The 24,727-nt window shown below is 46.1% G+C and overlaps 1 protein-coding gene across 1 annotated transcript in view; it reads left to right on the forward strand.

The window, feature by feature from the left end:
• Positions 1-4,932: 4,932 nt before the first annotated feature.
• ACE (angiotensin I converting enzyme) overlaps positions 4,933-24,727 on the forward strand; it is a 63,734-nt gene continuing 43,939 nt past the window's right edge. The window contains exons 1-2 of the mRNA XM_080976502.1: positions 4,933-5,187; positions 21,993-22,160. Coding sequence (XP_080832628.1) covers positions 4,963-5,187; positions 21,993-22,160 — 393 coding nt within the window. The 5' untranslated portion in view covers positions 4,933-4,962. The remainder of the gene's footprint in view (positions 5,188-21,992; positions 22,161-24,727) is intronic.

The raw sequence follows: 24,727 nt of genomic DNA on the forward strand, positions 1-24,727 counted from the left end.
TTTCAATAACTACAAACTATATTTAATATTTTAAACAATAACCAAATACAGAAGAGCTATTTTCCTCACTCCGGTTAAATGCTTTAACTTCAAAGATTTTTGACAGCAGATTTGCTAGAGTTCCCTTTAAACATAAACGCTGCTGGTACAACCACTCAGAGGCTGAAATGGCTTCCCATGTGTTATTTCATCCTTGTTTTTATTAACCATCTTGTGAGATGGTTTCCTGATTGATCTTTAGAGACTCTTTTGAGTATCTTTCTTGATGGGACCAATACACTTCATTACTGAACTGGAGGTAAAATATCTGAATGTTATCAGTGCTCTTGGATGTGCTACGACTGATCATTCTTAGCTTGCCATTTAAATAATAATAATTGGTTTCACTGAGGCTGGGACTGGTGTATTTTATACTTTGAATTTTCTCTTGTTTTCCAGTTGACTGATTAATTCTCCAGAACATAGGGATACCTTCTTGCCAGAAGAAGGGAATTAAACTCAACTGCCTCCCTTAGAATTCTTCATCACTTTCATCAAGGACACCCGCCTAAACTGTATGTGAGGGATGGTGGTTCAGGATTTATTGATTGATTAAGTGGACATTAAAAGAGCATTTATCACAATCAGTTTTAAAGGACTTTATAATTTGAAGAAAAAGTGGCAGACTGTTGAAATGGGAAAAACCAGGAGTGCCTTTCTTTCAGGAGACACAATTAGTGAAAGGAACATCCATCTTCTGCAGCAGAGGTTCTCATACTGTGCGTATGGACCACTGGTTGTCCACACTCCATTCCTGAGAGGTCCATGGAGAGGTTGCAGAACAGTCAAGAATATCTGTATGCAATCCTGAACAATCTCTCTCTCTCTCTCTCTCTCTCTCTATATATATATATATACATATGATGGAGATTAAGACATTTTTTACCCATATGAAATTACTGAACAGGCCTAGGATCCATAATTTTTATAATGATGTTAAAACACAGGCTGTGTGTGTGCTTTGAAGTTTATTAAGTGGCCCACCAAGACTCCCACACTAATTTTCAGGGTGAAAAACCATTGAGAACCATTGTTCTAGAACCCATGATTTCAAAGGCAAAGTGTACACTGCTTTACCCAACACAAAAAGAATGGTAACAATAATAATCAAGACCTAGACTGCATAGTGTTAGACTCCAGAGGAGATCCAGAAGGGTGCTTCATCCTAGTTGAGAAAGTATTTAATGGAACAATTGTCGCATTAAGAAGCATTTGTGTCCCCAAATATCAGAAATGTGTCATAATCCAGCCAAGCGAGGGAGCTGTCCAACAGTCTGAGGGTTTTATGTGCAGGAGAAGAGCTGTCCAGAAGTTTGTAGGACTAGGAGCCAATCTATGGAGACTGTTACTCAGTACTAGCAGCAAAATCTGGCTACACCTCCCTTCCTGGTCCATGGTTCTTCCTTTCAAGTAGGAATCAGCCTTGGGGATGCCTCTTGTTGCACCTTTGAGACTGAAGGATGGTCTGGATTTATTGTCTCCTTTACTGAGAACCTGGCTCCATCCAGCTGGCAGCAGGCGGCAGCGGGTAGCGGTGGCAGTGACAGAAGCAAGGCAGACACAGCAAAAATTTTGTGTGTGCTCGGACCCCCAGGGCCCCCTGGAGTTGGCCTCAGTGGCCTCAGTTGGCCAACAGGTGCATAGTTGGTACTTCACAGGTAGAGAGCTTCTCAACAAGCTTCATGCTTCACAATGGACACTCATCTTTTCCCATTTTCATGGTCTTGACATCCTTGGCAAGACATTAATTTTTTCTTTCTCTTTTGGCACCTGGTTCCCCTCTCTCATTTCCTTTTAAGCCAGTTTAGCCAGTGCTATTTTTCTAGAAAAAAGAGTTGTTGGAGCTCCAATGAACATCTTCCTTGTTCTCTACAATAGCAATGAGAGGTGCCAGAACTGAATTTTGGTGAGTTCCGGCTGAAAAAAAGCCATGCACTGCCCACCGTGCTCTGCAAGCTGGTGGTGGCTACTGCCTTACCTCTGGTGCTCTGACACCGCAGTGGCAACTGGGCCGGAGCCTGCGCCTCCACCGTGGGGCCTCTGTTGAGGCCTGCTGCAGCCATGGATGTACTTCAACAGAGGCCCCAACAGCAGAGGTGCAGGCCCTAGCCCAGCCGCCACCACAGCACCGGAGCATACAAGCGTGTCGCGTGTCATGGTGTGCTGCCGTGACCTCATAACATCGTGTTGCAGTGATATCATGGCAAGTGTGGTGTGACACGCATGTACTGGGCACCCACATTGTGGGGCCCCAGTTGATGTACCTGTTATGCACACCAGGCACCTTTTGGGAAGTGTGTTTGAACAAAGCCACCCAAAACCATCTTTGGACGGCTTGCAAAGGTGAGGTTCTCAGTGACTACTACTGAAGATGGCTATATCACCTACAGCATTAGAAGCAGTTGCTTCCAATCACTGGGGAACATAAGCAGGAGAGGGTCGTTATGTTCTTGTCCTGATTGTGAGCTTCTTGGGGGCATTGGATGTTTTGTTGTGTTTTCAATATTTTGTTGGGAGCCACCTAGAGCAGCTGTGGCAACCCAGTCAGATGGGTGGGGTACAAATAATAAAATTATCATCTTCATCTGGTTGGCCACAGTCAGAACAGAATGCTAGATGAGATGGTTCTTTGCTTGATCCAGGAGGGCTTTTCAAAGGTACTTGACAGGGCCGTCTTAAGCATATCCGGCGCTGTGGTGCAAAGCTCCCTCCAGCGCCCCACCCCATTTTCCAGAGTTTTTTAGGGAGGACGGCGCTGCCGGCGGGGCTGGAGGAGGTGGGCAGCGGCTGGAGGGTGGCTCTGGTGGGGAAGAGGCGGAAACTGGACATGGCACTTCATGCCAAGGTGGCCATGGCAGGAGGCTCCGGGTGCGGCACGGCATGGTGGAGGCAGGCGAGGGTGGCGAGCTGATGCCGGGAGGCACCACATCCAGCCTCCGCCTCTTCTCTGGTGCCCTCCAGAACTTGGGCGCCCTGGCGCCCTGCGCCTCTATTGGTAAGACTAGAATATGGGATGGTGCCTCTGAGGAAACCCTGGAGGGAGGAAAGTGCTCTCCCAAAGGGAAAGGTGAAGGGAAAATGATTGTGAGAGACAGGTAGCTGAGGCACCGACAATACTGACTGAACACCTAGGTCAGGGGTCTGCAACCTTTAAGACAAAAAGAGCCACTTGGACCCGTTTCCGAAGAAAAAAAAAACTGGGAGCCGCAAAACTCGTCATTATAAAAATAACCTTTTTCTCACTTTTTTATTATTTCTTTGTTTGACCCCTCAGAATTACTCCTCCTCATAGAAATAAACGTTAAATTAACAAGCTACCTTTTTGTGTGTGTGTGGTCTTCACTCCCCTTCAAAACAGTGACCAGCGTACATGCCCCCTTTCAATGCAGTGACCAGCGTACATGCCCCTTACAATGTAGCGGGCGGACGGGAAGGTGACGTCGGGACGGTGCATGACTAACGCACGCACCGCCCCCATGCGACGTCACAGCCAGTACAGCACCCGCCACAGTGGGGAGTATCGGGGCGCACAATGCGCCTCCTCCCCTCGCTTGTATCCGCCCCGGAGCCGCGGCAAAGGTGTAAAAGAGCCACATGCTGCTCCAGAGCCGCGGGTTGCAGACCCCTGACCTAGGTGCACACATGGTGACCACACTTCGCTTTCCTTCCAGCAAAGATGGGAAAACCTGTGGCCTTCCGGATGTTACTGGACCAGAATTCTCTTCAGCCTCAGTCATAGGAGTCCAACTCCTAGGAGCTGAGGTCCCTTTCCCCCCTCCATAAAATATTTGAGCACCCCCCCCCCAGTTAACGGATACTGCCATTCAAATGGTGTCCATGCACCATGTCAATTATGTGCGGTGGGACTTACCTTCCTCTTCCAATATCTTATTCAAGTTGGCACCCCTGGCCTCAGCCATCGCTTAAAGTCCTGGTACTCAAGTGCCATGGGGACCACCACAAAATGGCTGCCATGGGCAGGAGGTGGGGAAGAGGTGCTGGTGCTGGATCCTGTCACAAAAGAAGCCCTGGTCCCAGCCAACATGGCCAGTGCTGGTGATGGCAGTCGTTCTGGGGCAACACCTGGAGAGCCACACAGGTTCCCCACATCACCTTTTCCCCCTCTGACCCAATCAGTGGACGATTCCATGCGGTGCCGGAGGGGGGAGGCAAGGGTACTTCACCTCACTCCTTCCTGTCCCTGGACCCTTGTGGCTTTCTGAGGAGAAAGCGCCTCTCCCCCGTTGCTCCTTTGGTGCCTGCCTTGCCTCAGGATGTTTTGGTGTGCGTGTTTCCCGCCCTCTGGCGTCGCCCCCCAGGAGCGGGGTCTCGCGGTGCCGCGAGGGAAACCCCGAGCGGGGGCGAGAGGCCGGAGCCCAGAGCTGGCGGCGACTTGGAGGCCAATTGGCAAGGCGAGGAAAGCAGCGCTCTCTCGCTCGCTCCCTCCACCGGAATGCTCTCCTCTGAGGAGAGCAGGCGAGCTGCGTCCGGCTCGCCGCCGCTCTCCTCCGGCCGGAGAGCAGCGGGCTCTTCGAGGCGCCTCTTCCCGCCCTGAAGTCCCTTCTCTTCCTCCGGACTCCCACCCCACCCCACCGACTTCCCATCTCCCGGCCATTCCTGAGGACGGGCGCCCAAGCTTCTCCTCCAGCTCTCCGCGCCTCGCGCTCTCTCTCGCGCGCCCTCTTCGCCTGGGCGCGCGTTTGTTTTGCCCGTGACGGCGGCGAGGCACCGGAGCGGACTTTGGCAAGGCGAGGGGCCGCCCTTGCGGCGAGCGGGCAGCGGCGGCGAGCCCCCGAGGGCAGCCTGGGCGCTTATCTGCTCCGAGGAGCGAGGCAGGCGCGGCCGTGGGCAGGGTCTCCGGGGAGCCGGCGGCAGCTTTATAAGCCGGCGCTCTTCGCGGGGACGGCCTCGTCTGGCGCCGAGATGCCTCCTGTCACCACCTTCCTGCTGCTGCTCTTCCTCGGCGGCGGCGGAGGGGCGCTCGCCCTGGAGGACCCCCTCATGCCCGGAGAATACAACCACACCGAGGAGGGAGCCGTGCAGTTCGCCCAGGACTACAACAGCACCGGCGAGACGGTCTTCTTCGAGAGCGTCTCCGCCAGCTGGAATTACAACACCAACCTGACAGACTTCAACTCCCAGCAGCAGGTAAGCTCCGGCCGCCCAAGCAGACACCTGAGAGGCGAAGCCCCTGCCCAGCCTCAGCCGCAGCAAGCAGCAAGTGCATCTTTCTCACTTTTCTGCGTCTTTCCTTTGGCCCTCCTTCTGTAACTTTGACACTTGAGCCAGCCTGAAAGGTCACAGCGCCAGCCTGGGCAAACAGGGGTGCCAACTTAAATAAAATATTGTGGGGCCCCCCAGGTAAGCATAGGCAACCACATGACACTATTTGAATGACAACGCCCATCAACTTTGTGGGGGTCAGCCCCCTCAAATGTTTTATTGTGGGGGGAACAGAAGCCCCCACAGCCCTTAGGAGTTGGCTCCTATGGGGCGAAATATCCACCTTCAGTTGGGCCTAAAGCTCTCCTTCTGCCCCATAGGGGACAACTCCTAGGGGCCGAGGACCCTTTGGTCACCCCCCCCAATAAAATATTTGAGGGGGTCGCCCCTCCAAAGTTGATGGGTGTTGCCGTTCAAATGGTACACATGCGCCATGTCATGTGATCAGTTCTGCAGGCGGAGCTTACCTGTGCGTCCCCCCCATTATTTTATTCAAGTTGACATCCCTGTTCCACCCTGCCACAGTGAACGCAGCAGTTTATCTCCTTATCAGTTGCCTCTGATGCCAAACTGCCAACATATATGTGTGTTTGTGTGTAAATTAAATATAATTTACAGTATATTATTGTCACGGAATAATATCTGTTGCTTCTAACTTCAGGACCCTGGAGCAAATTCTGGATCTTGAGCAAAGCCTGGACTAGCCTGGGGTTTCCCTGTCTTGATGTTTTCCCCCGCTGCCATCCGATCTGACCCCGTCTTGTTCATTTTAACATAGAGTCAGACGTTCCCTGCAGTGGGCTTTTCTGGTAGCCTTTATATCCTACAGTACCTTTTGGGAGTACTGCCATGACATTAAAGATAATCAGCTGTGGTAGTCAACATTTATTTTTGTCTGCCCTGCCTTTGTATGCTATTTCTCCTCCTTGTGATGCTGTTGGTGTTCCATTTTGCAGACGGAGAAACTGAGACAGGTTTCCCTGAGGTGCTTGTTGTTGTTGTTTAGTCGTTTAGTCATGTCTGACTCTTCGTGACCCCATGGACCAGAGCACGCCAGGCACTCCTGTCTTCCACTGCCTCCCACAGCTTGGTCAAACTCATGCTGGTAGCTTCGAGAACACTGTCCAACCATCTCGTCCTCTGTCGTCCCCTTCTCCTTGTGCCCTCCATCTTTCCCAACATCAGGGTCTTTTCCAGGGAGTCTTCTCTTCTCATGAGGTGGCTAAAGTATTGGAGCCTCAGCTTCAGGATCTGTCCTTCCAGTGAGCACTCAGGGCTGATTTCCTTAATGACCCCCAAACTGAGAAGTCAGAAATCGCAGCGATGGAGACCTGTGGACACAGTTACACCTTCAAAGCTCATTCGGAGCTCCTTGTTTCCCTCAAAGAATTATGGGCGCTGTAGTTTCTCCCTCACAGAGTTACAATTCCCAGCAGTGCTTAACAAACTACAGCGCCCAGAATTATTTGAGGGGGTGGCTGTACTTCAAGCACCGTTTAACGGTATCGTGCGTTCTTGGTGCGCAGCTATTGTTCCCCCCACTCGCTGCCTGAAGTCCCACGCAGAATTTGATTCCTCCTACTGAGGCGTTGATCTCTTGTGGCTTCTTCTCTTCCTGGGCTGAGCCTTCATTGGAATGAGGTGGTGGGGGATTGGGGGGAAGAGTGTAAAAACCAGTAAGTGAGTTAATTTGGCTAGACCAAAGTAAATACCTCTCTATCTAATGGAGAACTAATTGGTGATATTCATTACTATAAAAGGAGAGGGGAGGATGTCCCACAAGTTTAGATAGAAGTTTGGGTGCTGAGGGCAGATGATCAGGGCTGGTGGTTAAATGGACCCTGCATGAACTGGGGCGTGCTCTGGTCCATGGGGTCACGAAGAGTCGGACACGGCTTAACGACTAAACAACAACAATACCTGTTGATCCTGCCGCATCTCAAATAAGGGCATTGTAGGGCTGGAAAAGGTGCAGTAACGAGGAACCAGAATGATTGGTTGTGGTTCACTTCTCCAGTGAAGAAAGGTTGCACGAGTGGTGACTTCCTTCCGTTTAGGAAGCAGGCGATTTAAGGATGGGCATATATAGAGGGTTCCATAAGTCTGCGTGGTGTGGAGAAAATAGACGGAGATAGGATTTCCTCCCTCTTTCATAATGCTAGAACTTCGGGCCGTCCAGTGAAGCTGCTTAGTGGGAGATTTAAGAGAAAGAAGAGGAGTCTGCCTATCTGAACTGCGGAACTCATTGCCACAAGATGTGTTGGCTGTCAGCTTTAGGTGGCTTTAAAAGGGGGGTTAGACAAGGGTGATAAGGCTATCTATGACTGCCTCCTCCAGGACCCAAGGCAGCAGGGCCATAATTTGTATCTTGGCACCTGGAGCAAACAATATGAAATACTTATTTATTTATTACATTTCTATCTAGTGTTTCCTCCAAGGAGCTCAAGATGGTGTACATAATTCTCCTCCCCATTTTATCCTTACAGCAATCCTGTGAGGTAGGTTAGACTGAGAGTGAGTGACTGGTCAAAGGTCATTCAATGACCTTCATGGTTTGGGTGTGTGCAGATTTGAATCCTGGTGTTCCAGGTCCTAGTCTGATGCTTTAACTCAGGCATGTCCAAAGTCCGTCTCAGGGGCCTAATCCAGCTTGCCGGTTGGTTTAATCTGGCCCCTGTGGCAGTTTATTTTCTGTGGTAAAATCCTAAAAAAACCCTCAACCACATCAATCTTAAAAAAATGTCAACAACTTTGGCTGGCCCTTTGGTTGGCCCTCATGGCCCTTCACTTCATCAAATCTGTCCCTCTTTGGAAAAAGTTTGGACACCACTGCTTTAACAACTACATTATACCAGCTCTTCTGTCCCTAAGCCAACCGCATATTTTACGACATAAAACATTAACAGCAGCTGCGACAAAATTATAAACAAGTAAATCCATGTAATGTAGACTATTTAATAATATATGACAGTATTACTAGAATAAATCGGAAAATGGAATGTATGCTTATTAGATCTCACAGAACACTAAAAAGAATATTAAAAAAATCACAATATTATACAGATTTATTTAGGATGTAACCCTCCAAGGTTTAATTGCAGGGGAAAAAATGATCACTTGGCTGAAATTTATTTGTTCTGCAATTTCATGTTCAACTGAAAGGATTGTCATATTTGATCTCAGGTAAAGGTAAAGGGACCCCTGACCATTAGGTCCAGTCGTGGCTGACTGTGGGGTTGCGGTGCTCATCTCGCTTTATTGGCTGAGGGAGCCGGCGTACAGCTTCCAGGTCATGTGGCCAGCATGACTAAGCCGCTTCTGGCAAACCAGAGCAGCGCATGGAAACGCCGTTTACCTTCCCGCCAGAGCGGTACCTATTTATCTACTTACACTTCGTGCTTTCGAATGGCTAGGTTGGCAGGAGCAGGGACCGAGCAACGGGAACTCACCCTGTTGCGGGGATTCGAACTGCCGACCTTCTGATCGGCAAGCCCTAGGCTCTGTGGCTTAACCCACAGCGCCACCCACATCCCTTTGATCTCAGGTAGGTTTTAATTAATTCTCCCTTGCTGAAGCTCCATTCACAGAATGCTACCATAATGTTTACACAGCTGCCACTAACTTGAGTGGTACACATTATTATTTTTCTTGCAGCGACACCTCACCCCCAACCACAATAATATTTAGTACTGCCCATTACCAATGATTTCGACTAACACATTATTAAAGGAAACAAATGCTATTTTTGTTAACGTATGTGTGTACGATGTTGAATTACTTTGCAGAGTTAGCACATCTTTTATTTGTATTATAAAATTTATATACTGCTTGATTGTAAGGAAAAAAGAAAAAACTAAAGACGTCAGAGCAGTTTATAAAAAAAGAAAAGCTGGCTGCATATCAAATAGTTGTTGCCTTAATTCAAAGCAACCACACTCAGACTTTAAGACTGAAAGATAAGAAAGCTTATTATAAGTAATACATAACTGGATAATGAAGACTTCCTGTTCTAACTAAGTTGGAAATGCAGAGGAGCCGTGCTTGCCCTTTGACCTCTGCAGGAGAAAGTGTTCCTTCACACAGCACACAGTTCAGCTCAACTCCCATGGGAGGCAATGATTGCCACCAACCTGAGCAGGTTTGAAAGAGAACTGGAGGAATTCATGGAGGAAGAAGAAGAGTTTGGATTTGATATCCCACTTTATCACTACCCTAAGGAGTCTCAAAGCAGCTAACAATCTCCTTTCCCTTCCTCCCCCACAACAAACACTCTGTGAGGTGCGTGGGGCTGAGAGACTTCAGAGAAGTGTGACTAGCCCAAGGTCACCCAGCAGCTGCATGTGGAGGAGCGGAGACGCGAACCCGGTTCCCCAGATTACGAGACTCTTAACCATTACACCACACTGGCTATCAGTTGGTGCTAGCTTTGGCAGCTATGCCGTGCGTCCGCAGTCGAAGGTAGTATGCTTCAGAAATGAAAACCAGTTGCTAGAAACCACACAAAGGGAAAGTGCTCTTGGTTTCCCACAGGCATCTTGTTGGCCACCATGAGAACAAGATGCTGTGGTCTTTGGGCTCATCCAGCAGGCTCGTCTTACGTTCTTATGAGAGAGGCACAAGAAGATATCTCCTCCTCTTTCTTGACTTCAGAAGTACGAGCAGGGAAGCAAGTTAGGGCAGCAACCCTAAAAACACCAGTCTAGGATCAAACGAGAGGTCAGCACTGGCAAAGGGCAGTGAGGTTGTCTAGGGAGCTGGGAGGTACACCCCTCTATCTCCTTTCTCCCCATGCAAACCCCACCAGCATTAGGTACAAGCTGAGTTGCATCCCAACCGTTTCAACATAGACACCTTAAAGTTATCATGATTATGGTGGCCCCTTGAATCAAGGGCCACATTCACCCCATCTTTTTCTTCCAACCCTGCAAAGCAGAACCTGATTCTGGGATGGTGTTACTTCTCAGGGTGGACCCTGATTCCAAATACAAGCTTCTGGAAAACAACAGCAGGAGGAAGCTGTTGCTCTTGTGTCCTGTTTGTGAGCTTCCTGTGGGCATCTGCTTGGCCACCTAGTAGAAGGAACAAGTTGGGTGAGATCAAGATGGGCTCTTGTTATGCTCTCTAGTGTGCTGTTTGTGGGCTGCCTAGACAGATCTGTCTGACCACTGTGGAATAAAGGTAAAGGTAAAGGGACCCCTGACCATTAGGTCCGGTCGTGGCCGACTCTGGGGTTGCGGCGCTCATCTCGCTTTGTTAGCTGAGGGAGCTGGGGTACAGCTTCCGGGTCATGTGGCCAGCATGACTAAGCCGCTTCTGGCGAACCAGAGCAGCGCACGGAAACGCCGTTTACCTTCCCGCCGGAGTGGTACCTATTTATCTACTTGCACTTTGACGTGCTTTTGAACTGCTAGGTTGGCAGGAGCAGGGACCGAGCAACGGGAGCTCACCCCGTCACGGGGATTCGAACCGCCGACCTTCTGATCAGCAAGCCCTAGGCTCAGTGGTTTAACCCACACAAGATACTAAATAAGAAGGACTCTTACATTTGGTCTGCAAGGTTTAGCCCTATGTTCTTACTCAAGTGAGCATGCCAGCCAGGCAAGCTGGTGCAAGCAAAGGGCATGTAGTGTGAAGTCAAATGGTATGGCATCACTGGGCTGTATTTTCCACCCTGTTCTTCTTCTCCAAGCTGTGGCTGGAAGGTCTGTGTCCAAGGGGAGCAGGTCATGAGTGACGAGGAAGTTTTGCCACATACTAAAAGCAGATTTCTGTTTTTGATATCTTAGCCTTCTGTTCCAGGTTAATTAATCCAGAGTGCCCCCGCAAGTCAAATTTAGTTCTCGTGGTTGGTAATGCAGATTTGAAAGTGCACTCTGTGCAAAAAGCAAAGATGTCCTCAGAAAAGATTAAACATTAAACAGCAGCAGCAGCCTGCTTTGTGGGCCGTTGCAGTTGATTGCCAGCATGGAGGTGGCAGGCTGAGAATTGCTGCAAATGTCTGGCTCCTAGCCTACCTCTTCTGAACTCTTTGCAGCCTCCTCTCTTGATGTACAAGCGCAGGAAGGGAACTTCCTTCAATGTTAGCGCTCACAATGAAGAACGAACTGTTTCCAGCTTGCATACAGGATCTAGGAGCTAACAGAGGAAGAGAGTGTTTAATTGTGTGTTTTAACGGGACAGCAAAGTGACATGGCTTGCCAAAGAACAAATAGAAGTGAGGGCTGGTGGCGTATACATTTTCCAGGCATGCCTTTCCAACAAGTCTAGATAGTCTAGAGCTGTTTCTTGCACAGTGACTGCACTTCCAGTGCTGGGCTTTTAATCCACGTTCCCACAATGATATTCAAAGTGCATATGTATTCTGTTCTTTGTTATAAGGTACTACTGTTTGATGCGCATTTGGTTGTTTCTCAAAACAGCTTCGTCCTGTCTGCAGTCCATAAGCCATTCCTAATTTGTCTCTTGGACGTGAGTGGCGCTGTGAGTTAAACCACAGAGCCAATCAGAAGGTTGGCGGTTCGAATCCCCGCGACAGGATGAGCTCCCGCCGCTTGGTCCCTGCTCCTGCCAACCTAGCAGTTTGAAAGCACATCAAAGTGCAAGTAGATAAACAGGCGGGAAGGTAAACGGCGTTTCCGTGCACTGCTCTGGTTCGCCAGAAGCAGCTTAGTCCTGCTGGCGGAAGCTGTATGCCAGCTCCCTCGGCCAGTAAAGCAAGATGAGCGCCGCAACCCCAGAGTTGGTCATGACTGGACCTAATGGTCAGGGGTCCCTTTACCTTTACCTTTAATTTTTCTCTAGCCAACTTTGTACAGGGCAAAGACATCCCTGCACATCAAGACCCCTCGGTGTGTTCACTGTGCTCTAAAGTTGTAATGTGAACACATGCCTTTTGACTGCTTTGTGCAGTGGGCAGAAGATGAGGTGGACTTTTCCTTCCCTGTATGTCTTTTGTGGATATTTTCTGCTCACACAAAGGGCAAAGGAATTGATGTTGCAGGGAAGCTAGGAGAGGCCAGGTGGCATGCGAAGGGGCTAGCCAAGAAGAGAGAGGCTAAGCAAGAATGGAAGGTGTTGGAAACATGGAGAAGGTTTAAATGTCGAATCCCGGTACGGTAGAGTATCGTCAACAGCGTTAGCTGGGAAACTGACATGCCAACCCAAAACTGCCAGAGGAAATACTAGTCCCTTAAAAGTAAAGGTAAAGGGGTAAAGAGACCCCTGACCATTAGGTCCAGTAACGGACGACTCTGGGGTTGCGGTGCTCATCTCGCTTTATTGGCCGAGGGAGCCAGCGTACAGCTTCCAGGTCATGTGGCCAGCATGACTAAGCTGCTTCTGGCGAACCAGAGCAGTGCATGGAAACGCCATTTACCTTCCTGATGGAGCGGTACCTTATTTATCTACTTGTACTTTGACGTGCTTTCAAACTGCTAGGTTGGCAGGAGCAGGGACCGAGCAACGGGAGCTCACCCCGTCGCGGGGATTCGAACCGCCGACCTTCAGATCGGCAAGTCCTAGGCTCTGTGGTTTAACTACAGCACCACCCGCGTCCCTTTTATTTTATAATAAAATAAAATTTTAGTCTCTTATTATTTTATACTAATTTTGTAAAAAAACAGGAATGTGACAAAAATCCTCCCATGGCATATGTAAGAATGTGACAAGACCTTTTGGAATAATTTTTGAAATGTTTATCACAAGATTTTGTACATGCTGGTACACTGACCAGGATGGGTTTGTAATTTGTTGTTATATGAGTTCCTTAGTTTATTCTTCTTGTTACTCGAAAAACAAGGGGGGAAACCCCTTATTTAAAAAGAAGAGAGATGCTAGAAGACTTAAGGATTTGGGATGGGGCCAGGGGTATTAGTAGTGCTATTTTGCTAGAAAAAGAAGTGCCAGAACTCATCATCAGAACGCCTGCCTTGTTCTCTTATAATAGCAATGGCGCCCACCTGAGAGGTGCCAGAACTGAGTTCCGGAGAGTTCCAGCTGAAAAAAAGCCCTGGGTATTTGTCAGTGAAAAGGTTGTCATGGACCCCAGCAGAGACTGACGGCCAGTGTGGATGTGTGGTGGAGTCCAATGGCAAGACCGTGTGTGTGTGTGACTGAGCATCAGTTTTTATCTTGCTCTTCTTGCAGGATGTTGGAGACAGGCACAACAAGAAGTAGTGCAGAAAGAGAGCCCTCAGATTTTTGAGATGACGTTTCATATTTGAGGTCAGGAACTAGTTTCCTCCCCAGATGTGATAAATATTTTGCCTCCCCACCCCAACCCAACCCTAAGCTTTATCTGTGGCACTTGTGTGCTACACACAGGACACAGCACTCTCAGGTGCACAGATTCCTGCAATGGGAAAATGTTTTCTCATTGAAATCAGTGAGACCTGAAAGTAACTAACAACAGGTGCGTTGTGACAGATGAGGTTAAATAGCATCCTCTTCCCCCTCCCTCTGTCTGGCAGGACACCTGTTTTATACACTAAACAAGCTGCAGTCAGACAGGGCCAAAATACTTCTGACCATTGTATGACCTTCCACCATCTTGCTCAACAAAGTACTAAGGGCCCCAATAAACATCTTTATGTGGCTTTTGTGAACTTTAGCTATGGCATGTGATTCAGCTGAGAGAAATCACTTACGCTGCAAGTTGGGTAACACTAATATAGATAACTGCCTATTGGCAGAACCCCGGATAGTTATATGTCAAGAGTAGAAAAAGCAAGATTCCTCGCTATCACGAGACTCTTGGAGAGACAAAGATATGGAAAGCTGATTTATTTAAATATTTATAAGTCATACTTTCATGACAGTACAGCAAAAAAATCAATAAATGCTGGTTGGTTAAAAAAAGGGGACGGGGAATTCACATTGTGATGGTTAATCTAAGGTTACCAGATGTCCCCGTTTCCCGGATTTACATATCAGTCCCCATACAAAATCTATTGAAGTTGAAAAGTGTCCCCAGATTCATTGAAAAAAATCTGGTACCCTTAGGTTAATCATAGCTCATATGGTTAAACAAACTAATATAATAAGGGTCAGAGAAGGCAGGCAACAGAATAATAATTTTGTTCATTTTATTCTGGAATAACAAAATACAGGATGCAGTTAACGCACACACCTTGATTACCTTACTTTAAACTTAGCAAGTTACACACGATGTCATTTTTTTGGGGTGGTATGTTTGCACTAAAATTGATGTGATTTTTAGTAGAATCATTTTGTATAACCAATTTATAACTGTTATGCAAATTTGGGGAAGTAATAAAAATTTCAGTATATCACTTCCAGCCTTTAAGGGAACTTAATGGAAAAAATATAGATGGAAGCAAAATAAATGATTCAGGTTTTGTTTAGGGCAGGAAAATGGGCTGTGATGATTTGCAAATTATGAATTTGGAATCTCTACAGAATTTTTTTTTAACACAGTTTCCTCTCCTAGTCCTTCAACTCTTATTTATGCAGAAGTTGCACTTTAACTGTGGTCCAAGTCCAGAATGCTATAATTAACTCTTTTTTAAATTCTGAAACTCTTCCATTTTTCTAAATGTTATCTTCAGACACAATAAGAGACTTGCTCTATTTGGTCACCCTTAGTGCAGATGTTAAACTCAAAGATAAAATTTCTTTTTAAAGAAAGCACGTTGTCTGTTAGAGCAATAACTTCAAGTTCAAAAATTTCCTGATGACTTTTGATGTATATAAATGACAATATTTGTTTCATATTTGTTTCATCTTTTCCTATTTTTTATAATATTTTTTATTAGTTTTCAATTACAGTGGTACCTTGGTTTTTGAACAGAATGCATTTTGGGTGTCTGTTCGACTCCTGGGACCGTTTGAAAACCAAAGCGTGGCTTCTGATTGGCTGCAGGAGCGTCCTGCAGCTAATTGGAAGCCGCGCTGGACATTCGGCTTCTGAAAATCATTCGAAAACCAGAACACTCACTTCTAGGTTTCAATCGTTCAGGAGCTGATTTGTTTGAGAACCAAGGCATTCAGCTTCCAAGGTACGACTGTACAGTCCAATAATAGCCTAATTATAACAATACCAATTTATAATGCAGTTTATTAATACCAATTCAGAGCTAAAGAGTGGGCTTTCCCTAGGAAAGGAGCAGAGCAAGGGAAAAACCACTTGGACCTGGGCCTAGAAAGCATGAGTCAAACGCAAACCGCTTGGACCCACGCTTTCTAGGCATGGGTCAAGCGGAAGTGTAGGTGAGTCCTAGTCTTGACTTCCAATTGCAGGACGTGGCTTGAGTCATTTTATGGAGCCATCTGAAGCTATTTGGTCTGCAATCTGCTTTCTGTTGGGTTCATGCTCTCTGCTTATGGTGAATGTGGTGTGGATTGCCAGTAAGCAAATCTGTGGGGTGGATGAACTGGTCACATCTGGTGCCGCCCCCCAAGACCTTTCCAGCCCTGCCAGTCAACTCTAGATCACCTATTTATGAATCCAGATTTCTCTCCTCACTTTAAGTGGCTACAGTTTGTGACTGTGATCATGTTTTATTTATTTTGCTCTCAGGCACTGAAGACAGTTTACATTGATTGGGGATTTAGACTGTTTTGAGGCAGTGTAGCCAGTTTTATACTAACTACAGAGCGAGCTGATGGCATCATGCTGTACCAGTGCTCCCATTGGGGATTAAAATAAGACAAGGTGGCCCTGTCAGAGATTGGTGGAGAAGCTGTAAATAAAGGCTAATGAGGTATAAGATTAGGCATCGCCATTGTGAAGTCTATATTTCTAGCCCATCAGATGGTTGCAGGCAAAGTAACTCTACAGATAATAAAGGCAACTGAGATTGGCTTTATTAAATATATTTCAAGACAACAGTCTGGATTAATACAATACGATTCTCTTTATTGTCATTGTCCCATACAGAACAACGAAACTTGAAAAATCTACATAAGACATTCAAAAACCAACAAGCCTGCTATCCCAGCTATCCCAACCTGGTTAGCCCCCTAAAAACTCTGATACCCCATTTTTAAATACAATGTACTCCCATAGAGACTCCTTATACTGCGTTTAAAACCAAAGTCGCATTTGGGTAGAAACTGTTTCTCAGGCGGCTAGTCCTAGTCTTTATAACCCTGTACCTTCTTCCAGAAGGCAGAAGCTGAAAGAGATCATTTCTGGGGTGCGCACTATCCTGCGCTATATGTGCAGCTTTCTTATGGCACCTGGAAGCATAGATTTGATCCAAGGTGGGAAGAGTGCACCCAGTTATTCTCTCCACAGTCTTTACAACCCTGGACAGCATTGTTTTTTCCTTGACTGTGCAGCTCCCAAACCACACACACAAACCATAAGTTAATACACTCTCAACAGTACAATGGTAAAATGCCATCAATCAATTAAAGAATTAATAAACCATTTATTATAAGAGGTAAGATGCAACACAACCAGACATCGGGAAGACCTTTCTGGCACAAAGATAGGCCAGTCTGGGAAACCGCCGACCTTGAGAGAATAGCAAATAAGATATGGTTGACACATAGATAGATCTATGTGTGGGTTAATTTCACAGCATATGCCAGTACTTCAGGAAATGAACAATCCACGCATCAGTGTTTGGCTCAACATGGTTGATCTACATTTATATTCAAACATATATATAGTGTTGTTCTACTAATGAACACAGGAAGTGGGTTCAAAGTGAAGATTAATTTATCTTCACCTTGAACCCACTTCCTGTGTTTGTGAGTAGAACAACACTTTATATTGCTTCATTGGTAACCTAATAGGAAAAATGACTATTACTCATACTTAACCTAAGCACAACCATAAGTGCTCCTGATGAGGCATTCAGCTATGCGATGTTGAATGTTATTTGTTAACTCTGTTCTATCCTGCTTCCCCTTTGTTTTGTTTTTTTGTTTAAACCAATTCATGAACCAAAAACTTCTGTGTTGGCCACTGATGATGAACCATATGTTGTAGATATTACTGACATTTTATTGTGCTGTTTTTGCGATACGCAAACAACATGAGAGGACTTGGGACTGTTGAGGGGGAATACAGTTGCAGGCACAATCTTGATAAAGGCCGCAACCAGGAGCAAAGGGCTAAAGCCCTCTACCCTCAAAACTAGGGTCCTAATCCAGATTATCTTGGACCATTTGTGTCCTAGCACCCAAAAAATAAATATATTTTTAAGGCACAGCTACACGGCCCAGATACAGTGGTACCTCGGGTTAAGTACTTAATTTGTTCCGGAGGTCCGTACATAACCTGAAACTGTTCTTAACCTGAAGCATCGCTTTAGCTAATGGGGCTTCCTGCTGCTGCTGCTGCCGCGCCGCCGGAGCACAATTTCTGTTCTTATCCTGAAGCAAAGTTCTTAACCTGAAGCAGTATTTCTGGGTTAGCGGAGTCTGTAACCTGAAGCGTATGTAACCTGAAGCTTACGTAACCCGAGGTAGCACTGTAATGTGTGCTTTATGGACTGTTGGCTGGCTTTGGCTGGGAATAAAAAAATTTCAGGGGTGGAGGTCTGGCTGGGCAAGACGGTGAGTTGACAACAGGATTGTTTAGGTTTATGAAGCAAGCTGCTGAAATATGGCTGTTAATTCCACCCCCAGCTGATTTTGTTGTTTAGTCGTTTAGTCGTGTCCGACTCTTCGTCACCCCATGGACCAGAGCACGCCAGGCACTCCTGTCTTCCACTGCCTCCCGCAGTTTGGTCAAACTCATGCTGGTAGCTTCGAGAACACTGTCCAACCATCTCGTCCTCTGTCGTCCCCTTCTCCTTGTGCCCTCCATCTTTCCCAACATCAGGGTCTTTTCCAGGGAGTCTTCTCTTCTCATGAGGTGGCCAAAGCAGATTTTAATATTGTGTTATTTTTATTTTGTGTAACACACCCTGGGACCTTATGGCAAAAGGGCAGGTTAGAAATGCGATGGAACAAATAAATAGATGGAAATGTGGTCAAAGGCTCAGTAATTAGTGTGGTTGCAGACTGCAGCTCTGCCACAAATCCCTATTTTCTTGGAATCCTTCAGTTCTGTCACCCTAGCCTTTCAAAGCTCTGGTGGAGGAGGGGACACTCTTATCTTAAGCAAAAAATGATGTACTGTAACTGATGGATTTCTGCATGCAAATAGGCTTGGTACACAGGATTTCCTTTCTATTTATTTTTGGCACGGTTTGCCCATATTTCTGTTCAGGCTTTCTGTTTGTTGTTTCGTAACTCTTAATTACCTGCTACATTGGGAGTTTGTTTTCCCTACGAAGTGGCATGTTATTTTTGGAAATTGCCTCTTAATCTGCAAGGAAGCACATTTCCTGGTAACAAAGTTAGCATCCATCCACCACCTTCTGATTTGGTAGCATATTTTTCCTGGACTTCAGTTTACTCTAGCATGCAGTTTTTGTATGAGGTTGGGAACTCTTACACTTGTGGACTTCTTGTTACATTTTGAGGACCTATTCTTTCATATCCTTGAGGTGTCCAAACACAGAGCTTACAGCCGATTGGATTCCTTTTCTGTCGTCAGCTAGAAGTGGAATTTAAAAGGGCGATCCTTTTATCCTGTTTACTCAGAAGTAGGGATGGGTGAAATTGTCAGTTCTGGGTTCTCTCTATTTTTCATTGTTCCAGCCTTAAGTTCACATTTCCACATTAGTTTGCCATTCAAACAAACAAAATCTCATGAAAATTCATCCACATTTTAGTGCAAATCTCTCCAAATTTACATATTTTGTATGTAATTTTGCTAAATATACATATTTCTGCAGACCATTTTTCCTTAATATAATGGGTTGTTGTATGTCATTTTCACTAATACAGTGGTACCTCGGGTTACATACGCTTCAGGTTACATACACTTCAGGTTACAGACTCTGCTAACCCAGAAATAGTGCTTCAGGTTAAGAACTTTGCTTCAGGATAAGAACAGAAATTGTGCCCCGGCGGTGCGGCAGCAGCAGGAGGCCCTATTAGCTAAAGTGGTGCTTTAGGTTAAGAACAGTTTCAGGTTAAGAACAGACCTCCGGAACGAATTAAGTACTTAACCTGAGGTACCACTGTATATGCCTTTTTGTACATGTTACTTGACTGGAGATTTGAAAGGACGGCTGTGGTTTGTTTTCTCTTCCTGTTTTGGAAAATGCAATTCATCTTTAAATGCAGGTTGAAGCAAATTTCTACACCATCCCTAGTCAAAAGCAAATAGCATTCAGCAGCACCCTGCAACTTTGATTAAACACTTCTTCCTTGCAGCTTTTGCCTCCAATTGCTTCCTGTTAAAGTGGCATGGCATTAGTGATGAGCTGCCCTTTAATTAGTAAGATCTCATTCCTTGGGGTGGGGGTGGAGAGCTTCAAACAGTCTTTCCCTCCCATTGTTTTTTCCCTTTTTTTATTTCATGGCGAAATACTGACATTTCACACTTTAATAAAGGAAAAGGAAAACCTCAGTAAATCAAGCCACTCTCTTGCAGGGAACAGGAACTAACCAGTTAATGGTCAATGGCACTAATGCAACGCCGTCCTGAACAGGAAGCAATCAGAGACAGAAGCTACAAAGTGAAAGTTTCAGATTGAGACAGAGAAGCCCTAAAATATATATATATATAAACTCCAATACAAGCTGGTGCCACAGTTGCATTGGCCGGGGGGGGGGGAGGCAGGTAGAAATCATCACCATAGGCCTGAAAATGATGGGAGGACAACAGCAGCCACAGCAATTTAAATGCAGCAGGTTGGCCGTAACATTGCCTAGATTCCGCATAACAAGCAAGTGGTTGCAGACTAAATCACTAGTGTGGAATCAACTAGGAAGCTACAATGGTAGTAAGCCTTTTGGATTATCACTTTGATCCAGGGCTCTGTCCTAGACCACCCTGCTACTGAACACCTAAAGAGTTCCCCTATACAGTGGTACCTCTGGTTACGTACTTAATTTGTTCTGGAGGTCCGTTCTTAACCTGAAACTGTTCTTAACCTGAAGCACCACTTTAGCTAATGGGGCCTCCTGCTGCTGCCACGCTGCTGGAGCACGATTTCTGTTCTCATCCTGAGGTAAAGTTCTTAACCCGAGGTACTATTTCTCAGTTAGCGGAGTCTGTAACCTGAACCGTCTGTAACCTGAGGTACCACTACTATAAATAGAGCCCTCATTTATTCATTTCAGGGGGTGGGGGTGGGGAGTGGGAAGCTATCCATATTTCTACCTTGGCTCATAAATATCTTCAGTGAAAGGTGCATTTAGAACCGAGTGTACAATATTTTTTTAAAAATGTGTTTGCATCTGTACAATTCACCCACGCCACCTGTTTTGATCTGATCGGCTTCTTTCCAGTTTCATTATGATAAGGGTTTCCTCCATCTGTAGGTTTTGGGTTATTCTGGGCAGTCCCTGGGGAAGTGGGGGCACTTCTGATCTTACTACTCCCTAACTCCTTGATCTGTGATGAGAACTGTATCTAGCAGATTGTGCTGCTACTGCTCTCTTTTTGGCTTCTTAAAAATATATATTTAAAAGTATTACAGGGGGAAAGAAGGAAGGATTTCGGTGATAACGGATTCATCCCCTATTATAGAAAATAAAAATAACAATCAACCGTTTTGCTGTTACATTTCAAAATTTCAGTAAAGATACTGACAGAATGGTTCAGTCTCTGTTAAATGTGTGAAAGCTTTTACTTATTACATTGTAAATTATTGCTTATTGTTGGATGGAAAGGCCTTCTTGCAAAATTTGAAAACGTAATGTTGATAATAAATAAATATTGTGGAAGAGTCATGTCTAAAAAGTGTGCTGTTGGTTTAAACCTGAAACTGCAATAATCACGGAGAGGATGAAATTCCCCAGCTTCACTGCCAGCGCCCATAGGTGCTTCAAAGCCAGCCAAAACTAATAATTTAGCTCAGTTGGTTACAGTGTGGTGCTGATAACACCAAGGTTGCAGGTTCGAATCCCTGCATGGGACACCTGCATATTCCTGCGTTGCAGGGGGTTGGACTAGATGATCCTCAGGGTCCCTTCCAACTCATACAGTTCTATGATTCCGTCACTGTGCTTTTGCTATCTTGAGGAGAGAGCACAATGGAGCTACCACAATCTCCTTTCCTGATTTTTAAGGGCTGAAAAATGCAGCAATGGCAGGCAGTGGTGTGCTGGATACACACACTTATGTAATGAGACAATAAATTGCAATTAAAATTTATCAGAAGGAGAAAATTTTAGTGAAATTCTCATGAGCCAGGTGCAGGGTTTTTGTTGCACTTACTTTACTTTTGGGGTGGCAGAGGGGTGCTCTGAAGCACCCTTTCGCCCATCCTACAAATCAGCTCGCCATTGGTCTGCACCCTGCAGCCCTCCCAGGTGCACATACTTCATGAGGTCGCTCCTTCCTGTGTGGCGTTTTCAGTTGAGAACGACTGGGCAGCCAGGGAAGCAGCAAAGGAAAAATGCACCTGCCATGCTTGACCTTCTTGCAATAATAAGATACACTCAAAACCCCGCTTCTATCAGAAGTCTGAAGAAATTCTAAAACGTATTGAGGATGAGACCAAAACAACCCCCAAAAAGGAAATGGCTGCTTTGCAAGACCTTTCAGAAACTGCAGGGCAGATTTCAGCACAGCACTAGTGCCAAGGTTTTGGGGGCTGCCAGTCTGTCTGGGACCAACCAAGATGGACCGTTGAAGGTACCCAGTAACTGTGTGCTTACCTGTATCTATGTATTCCACCACCACCCCTTTGCAGGTAGCAGCCTCTTTGAAGGAGCAAGAATTCACAGAGGTTTGGGGGAAGAAAGCAAAGGAGAGCTTCGGCAACATCTGGCAGAACTTCACTGATCCTCAGCTGAAGGAGATCGTCAGATCCATCCAAACCCTGGGACCCTCCAACCTACCCATGGATAAGCGGCAACGGGTAAGGACACAACTCCAGACAAAGGGAGTCTACACCTGCGCGGTGGGTATGGATGATTCAGGCTTACATACTAAGCAGCATATGTAAGGTAAAGGTAAAGGGACCCCTGACCATTAGGTCCAGTCATGGCTGACTCTGGGGTTGCAGCGCTTATCTCGCTTTATTGGCTGAGGGAGCCGGCGTAAAATTCCAGGTCATGTGGCCAGCATGACTAAGCCGCTTCTGGCAAACCAGAGCAGCGCACAGAAACGCCGTTTACCTTCCCGCCGGAGCGGTACCTATTTATCTACTTGCACTTTGACGTGCTTTCGAACTGCTAGGTTGGCAGGAGCAGGGACCTAGCAAGAGGAGCTCACCCTGTCGCAGGGATTCGAACCGCCGACCTTCTGATCGGCAAGTCCTAGGCTCTGTGGTTTAACCCACACCGCCACCCGCATCCCTTAAGCAGTACATAAATTGTTAAAATAAATAAACTACGAATACATAAATAAATTCCTAGTGACATCTCTGAGGAAGCTGATTATCTGCTGGGGTAAGGTAAAGTATGTTCCAGCTCCAGCCTTTTGGGACTCCACAAACTACATCAACAGTGCAATTTTATATAGGTCTACTCAGAAGTCCCATTAGGCTCAACAGGGCTTAACTCCCAAGTCAGGGGATATAGCATTTGCAGCCTGGTGTTGAAGTCTCCGCCAAAGGAGCCATTTGTGTTATTCTTCATCTTAGATCATATGCAGCATCCAAAAGTCATGGTAAGGTTGGAGGGAGAGACCAAAGAATGTATGTAAGCTACTGCAGGGCTGCCCCACGAGCACTAGTGACTTGTGTCAGAGAGACTGGCCATGGAGGCTAAATTCCTGCTAGGTTTCCCAAATATGCCATGGAGATAAGTGAAGCATTTAGCAGCAAATTCTGCCAAGCCAGAGAGCGAGAGAGAGAGACAGCTCAAAAGCGTTCTTATCCTCTCCTGCTAGTAATCCATCCTCTTTGCCTGTTCTTAGTGTTCTGCAGCTAATTCTTTCCAACTAGTCTAGTGGAGCATGTAAAGCAATTTCACAGTGATGTTGCTTCAAACTGGAAAGAGAGTCCCTCAGTCCTTTTTTTTTTAGTTCTGTGAATAGAATGATCTGACCATCATCCCTGTTGTTTTAATCCAAGGTCAAACTAGGTGGTCGCTCGTTTCTAAATTTTAGCAATTGTGGCAGCATAGCAGTGGTTAACAGTTCCCCCCAATGGGCAAACATCAGCTTTGTGGAGTGATTTTCAGTGGGAAAATAGCTAGCTGCGGCGTTTATGCATCATTTCCTCAGCCTCAGGGTCCCGATCCAAATGGGATGCTGTTGCCCTGAATTTATCGGTATGTACCAGCAGAATACGGGAACATAAAACGGACTGGATTTCTTTTCCTTTTTAAAAAAATCATTTTTATTAAACAAAAAAAGAAAACTTTTTTAAAAAGCATGTTATTATTAACTGTTTGGTTCATTGCAAAATTCCCAACTGCTAAATAAAAGTTTAAAAGTTTGAAAAATGTAATTTATAACACAGGAAAGAAAAGAGAGAAGGAAAAAGGGGGCATTATCCTTTGCATGCCAACATGTTATAGAAGCCTAAAAAGGTAAAGGTAAAGGACCCCTGACAGTTAAGTCCAGTCGCGAATGACTCTGGGGTTGTGGCGCTCATCTCACTTTACTGGCCAAGGGAGCCGACATTTGTCCACAGACAGTTTTTCTGGGTCATGTGGCCAGCATGACTAAGCTGCTTCTGTTGAAACCAGAGCAGCACACGGAAATGCCGTTTACCTTCCTGCCACAGTGGTACTTATTTATCTACTTGTGCTTTCAAACTGCTAGGTTGGCAGGAGCTGGGACCGAGCAACGGGAGCTCACCCCGTTGCGGGGATTTGAACTGCCGACCTTCTGATCGGCAAGCCCTAGGCTCAGTGGTTTAGACCACAGCGCCACCCGCGTCCCTACTTTCCCATAAATCCATCAGTCTACATTCCTAAGAAACATGTTGTATTATCAAGGTGATCCAACAGCCTGAGGGCTACATTCCGCCCGCAAGGCCTTTTCTTGGTGGCCCCGGGCAACATTTGATGGCCCCCTCAAGCCCTTGCGCTGCCTTCCCAAGCCGTGAGGCTTTGACAGGTCCTAGAGTCCTCCCGTCTCCTTCCCAAAGCCTAGTTAGTGCTTTCCAAGCTTTGGGAAGGAGGTGGGAGGGCTCTAGGACCTTGCAGAGCTTCGTGCCTCCTTCCCAAAGCCCAGGTTCTCTCTTCTCCAGCTTTGGGAAGGCAGAGCAAGGGCTGGGGGGCATCAGATATTGGCCTTGCTCCCCGCCCCACATCTGCATGCATAATAAATACAAAGCAATGCAAGCTTAAATAAGGGAGCAAACAGTGTGTGAAGATAGCACATTCTATCATAAGTTAAAGGAAAGCATATTATTATTCCTCTTTTTTATATCTTTACCTAGAAAAACTTTCATTAAAGGGGGGGGGGAGGAGGAAAAGAATTGTCTGCTATTCCAGATACAACTAGCATATTTCATGGGGGCTGTTATTATTG

The sequence above is a fragment of the Podarcis pityusensis genome, assembly GCF_964106645.2.
Source record: "Podarcis pityusensis genome assembly, chromosome: 13".
Lineage (NCBI taxonomy): Eukaryota > Metazoa > Chordata > Lepidosauria > Squamata > Lacertidae > Podarcis > Podarcis pityusensis.